Genomic DNA, 4,522 nt, shown 5'->3' with positions numbered 1-4,522 from the left:
TCAGAGCCTGCTGGCATCCGAGGCCCCTTGTGGCGGGGTGAGACCCTCCTTCACAACCGACATAACGACACCCCTGACGTCTTCCAGTATGACGCTGAGAACCGAGAACGCCCGCTCCAGTCTTTCCAGACTGTCATCAGTCGGGGCAGGTGTCACTGTCTCTATGCCTTCATTGGGGGCCTCCCCCCCCCTTTCACCCACGAATGTCTCTGCACCCAACAGCTCCGCCCCATCATCATCCGATTCATTTTCCAGCGGGGGAAAGCAGTCAGCCACTTCTTCAGCAGACTCGACTTTCATCACCCTGGGGAAGGGGGATATTCTGGCCACCCTTTCGGCAAAGAAGATCTCTCCTGTGTTGTCATCTCTCTCCCATTCCATCTCCATACACGCAGGAGACTGTGAGACAGCACGAGGAGGTGACACAGACAGGGCCTCAGTCAGAGTCATTCTCTCCTTTTTCCACTCCGGACCCATATCATCTCCATCCTCTCCTCGTCTTTTAGCGGGGGAACCAACTCCAGCTTTTTCATCTCCTGAAGAAGAATCACTTCCCTCCCCGTCCTCAATGCTAAGTTTCTCTTCTATGTCTTTATCATCACTCATGCTCCACCCTAATGCCAGGAACCGAGCCACGGCAGGAATTTTGGACATATCCCCACATCTGTTTTTTTCAAGGATGTTGTTTTTTCTGTTTTGTTTTTGGTAACGTTTCTGGTAAAACGAGATGTAGTCACTCCCGATGTTAATTGTCTCCATTCCATCGCCTAACTCTCTCACCTGTCTGAGTGCAGTAAAATTAACTTTCCTTGCTTCTGCTCTCGTCATTAGGTAAAGATGGGGGTTCAGGTAACTCATCCTTCCCTCAGAAATTTCACTGAAGAAATAAGGAGTATCCCTGTCCGGATAGGGGTAATTCCCCAGGGTCAAGGGTGTCTCATAGACTTTTTTATTGCGGGGCACCCAAGCATCCCCCCAGTACGTTAAATCAGGACCCCCGCAATCAGTGGATCTAAGATCCCGCGAGTTCAGGGGGTCGCTTTCCATTCTGACCCTGTCACATGTCATAGAAGCAGACCACCTCCTCCCCGTGTGGCACCAGCGTGTGCTGCCTCGTAAACCCCAGCTTATCCTTTCCGATTGCTTTTTGTAATCGGGGTGCCTAGCGGCCATTTCCCTATCGTTCCATCTCACTGAAGGTTCTGGTGTCATTAAAAATAACCTCTGCCCGAAAAGCCAAAATGGGCACCCCCCATCCTGTGGGTTGATTAACACTTCCCACAACTCTACTCCCATTCGAGGATGCAACTCATACAAGGGCAAAAAGCCAGTTGTATCAGTTTCAAAAGCCTCTGCCATTGTGGCCCCATTTGGTATCATCACGTCACACGGTAGAACCCCTGGGTGCCAATGCAGGGGTTTGTCTTCTGAAATAAAGGGATTACCGTCAACATCTAATTCCAAACAGGCAGATCTGTACTCTCTGTTTTCGTTTTGGATCAATAAACCTTTGGACATGATCATTGTAGTCTTTATATTCTTATTTTCTCTTTGGGCCCCATTAATTCTAATCCATGCTGGTGCAGGGAGATTTAGTCCCACGCACCTACGGAAAGGGTATGGCGTGTCATTTAAATATCCATCTTGTCCCCTTATTCCTGAGGTATCCCAAATCACTTTGCGCAACTCTCCATTTCTCCCATCAGATCTATACTTGTTAAGCCTGAAAGACATCCAAAACCAGGCATCGTCATTAATTTCTCTCATTTTACTGACGCCCACAGGAGCATAATCCCTTGGGGATCTCTCGTGCTCTGCATCCGCAATCCTTATTTGTTTGGTGTACCATTCTGCTTTTTCTGGTAGAAGTGTCATGTCGCGGGGCACCAATTTTCCGTCCTATGATGGGGGAGGAGAATTCAAACATTAGCATGAAATTAAATATTATGCAAGGGGATTCCTCCCCTGTCAATAACATTTCTATCCCGTACTATCAATCTTTTATGGTGATTTATTCCTATGACGAACCCCACAAAGGCTATGGCCAAAACTTGTGTAGGTTGTCCCATAGTTATCATGATGATTCCTGAGAAGATAAAAAACCCCCATGTTATTGCTAAATTTTTTGTCATTTTTTTGCTGAGGGCCGATCCCTTTTTGTACATAGCTATTAATATTAATAGAAAACAAATTGAATATATACCTGCGCCTATAAAACGAAAGTGGTTAACTCTTGTTGTCTTTATCCTAACTATAGTTAAAATTATATCTAGGATGTATATAACTGTGGTCGCAATCCAGAATTCATCCTGCCAATTGCGGGTAGGGAGGCCACCAAATAAAATGTAAAAAATTACTAAGGAGGTATGTAAAGGTGTGATTCTCAGCAGGAATCTTCTGAGAATACCCACCACAATTATCATAATTGATGAGGTTAAAACTTTTATCCATTCAATTAAGTTGTTTCTCCTCGCTATCAAAATCAATAGACATGCTATTATGGCCAGCAGAAAGAAGTCTGCGTTAATTTTTAGAATTATATTCTCATGGCTGACAGCTGGGTTTTCGTTAAGTGCCAGTGTCATTGCCTCACAATTTTCCAATTGCTTTGCACAAAGTTGCCAGTCTATTATTCTTTCTGTGTTATTTTGAATTTCACTGTCATGACACAACATCAGTTGTATTAAACAGCGGAACACAAGTGTATCATCCGAAGGGACATAGTGGTGGCAGTAGGCAGTTAGTGCCTCAGTTGTTGTCAGTCGATTTTTCTCACACTTTTCCCATTCCTTACTACAAAATTCCCAATCCATATTCGTATTTGTGTTGTTTCTTAATATTTTTGTTGTATTAGCATAGCACAATATCAGTTGTATTAAACAGCTGAAAACCAGTGTACCCTCTAAAGGGTTATTTAGTGCCTTGCTGCAAGGCATAGGTGTGGATGTGAGAGTTGTTGTTATATTTACCGGATGGTAGAAATTGGGTGTTGCTTCAGCCATTTCTATTCTCCTTTTATCTGGTCAGGTCTCTGTCAGTCGCCTGTTAGCTGCTTATCAGTTCTCCTGCAGGTCGTTTCCTTGTGCAAGAGTAACGAAAGGCGCCTCATGGGCAGTATATATCTCTTGAGAGGAGCCCTCTATTCCCCCCCCGTGGGCGGGGAACGCCCTGTCAACGCCCAATCTTATGATGTTTTTTACGCCTTTGCTGAGCAGGAGGCCCCTGGTTAAAGGGCCTCTCCTTTCTTCCTAAAACGATGCCTTTTCTTCTTCTTTTGTATTTCTTTGTCCAACTTCCTGGCAGACTGAGTCACTAATGTTTCGTGTCTTCTATCTGCTCTATTAAATGCCCAGTTGCACATTTTTCTGCAGCAATTTAAAATTGCTAATATTTTTCCTACTACTGCCAAAAATATTATACCCCCAATAGCTAGCATTATCCATTTAAGGTACCACATTATTTCTTTGGTCCACCACCAAACATTTTGAGCAGTTTCAACCACTCCCTTTTTTACTCCCTGTACGGCGACCCCGATCATCATAGCCCCAAACATCCTCCAAGCTGGCAGGCCTGTCCCCCTTTTTTCCATACTCTTTTCTCTATAACTATGCTTCCCTATTGCTTCACAGTTAAAAACATCATCCGAGGCCTCCAGTACAATTCTTGAGTTATCGATTTCTGTCACTGCACAATTCCTCACAGTATCAGTTGGGATATACCATGGGCTATCTTCTTTTAGTTTCATTTTTGTATTATCATTTTTCCATTCCTGAAAAATTGGAACAGTTTTCTCCCTATTTTTCAATTTGTTTCCATCACAAAGCACATTTCTAACAAACCTCAATCTATCATACATCAATCCTCCTATGTCTATTCCCTGTAACCATCCGACAGACGCCACATGGGATGGCCAGTGAGGTACCCTCACATGCTTTCCGGGAATCACACACATCCCTCTTCTGTTCTCGGTCAGCATATCGTGTGATGCAAAGGCATATGTGGAATTTACAGTTTTCTTTAGTTCCTGTATTAGAGTTTTATCTTTAAGACACTCCCATTCGCCTCCTCTCATCCTACAAGGTTGCCATTCAACTTCAGCTGTATTCCATATATTTTCTACATAAGTCTCACCATTCTTTATTACTGGTTTCTTTCCAATTATTCTCGCACCTGCCGCCTCTGTAATCGTCAGATTCCATGATTCATCTTCGTGAGACCAGCGAAGCTGATGCCATTGAGCATCAGGAGTTAGTGGCAACCATTTCTTAAATATTGTCTCATTATCCTTTTCGCCGTTCCAATCATTTATGGGTGCCGTGAGGAATAATGATCTCTCGGTGGTATAGAGGAAAGTCATTTGATAGGGGAACGGTGACTGTATGAAGTCTTGCCAATTCCATTCACCCTGGTGTTTGTGATGCTTTTTAATTGTGTGCAAAAAGTCTGGGAGTAGATGGCGGATTTTCCTATCTTCATTTGTTAATGTATATTTTTTTGCAGCTAATTTTTCTGCCCAAGGTTT

At 43.6% G+C, this 4,522-nt stretch overlaps 1 protein-coding gene across 1 annotated transcript; it reads right to left on the bottom strand.

Moving 5' to 3' along the window:
* Positions 1-3,330, bottom strand: LOC114462196 (uncharacterized). The gene is made up of 2 exons (XM_028444893.1): positions 2,970-3,330; positions 1-1,899 (listed from the first exon to the last, which is right to left on the bottom strand). The coding sequence occupies exons 1-2, from the start codon at positions 3,000-3,002 to the stop codon at positions 1-3; spliced, it is 1,932 nt and encodes a 643-aa protein (XP_028300694.1). The 5' UTR covers positions 3,003-3,330.
* Positions 3,331-4,522: the final 1,192 nt, after the last annotated feature.

Source organism: Gouania willdenowi, chromosome 4 (assembly GCF_900634775.1).
Source record: "Gouania willdenowi chromosome 4, fGouWil2.1, whole genome shotgun sequence".
Lineage (NCBI taxonomy): Eukaryota > Metazoa > Chordata > Actinopteri > Blenniiformes > Gobiesocidae > Gouania > Gouania willdenowi.
The sequence above is the reverse complement of the archived record's forward strand: the minus strand, read 5'-3'. Positions and strand labels throughout refer to the sequence as shown.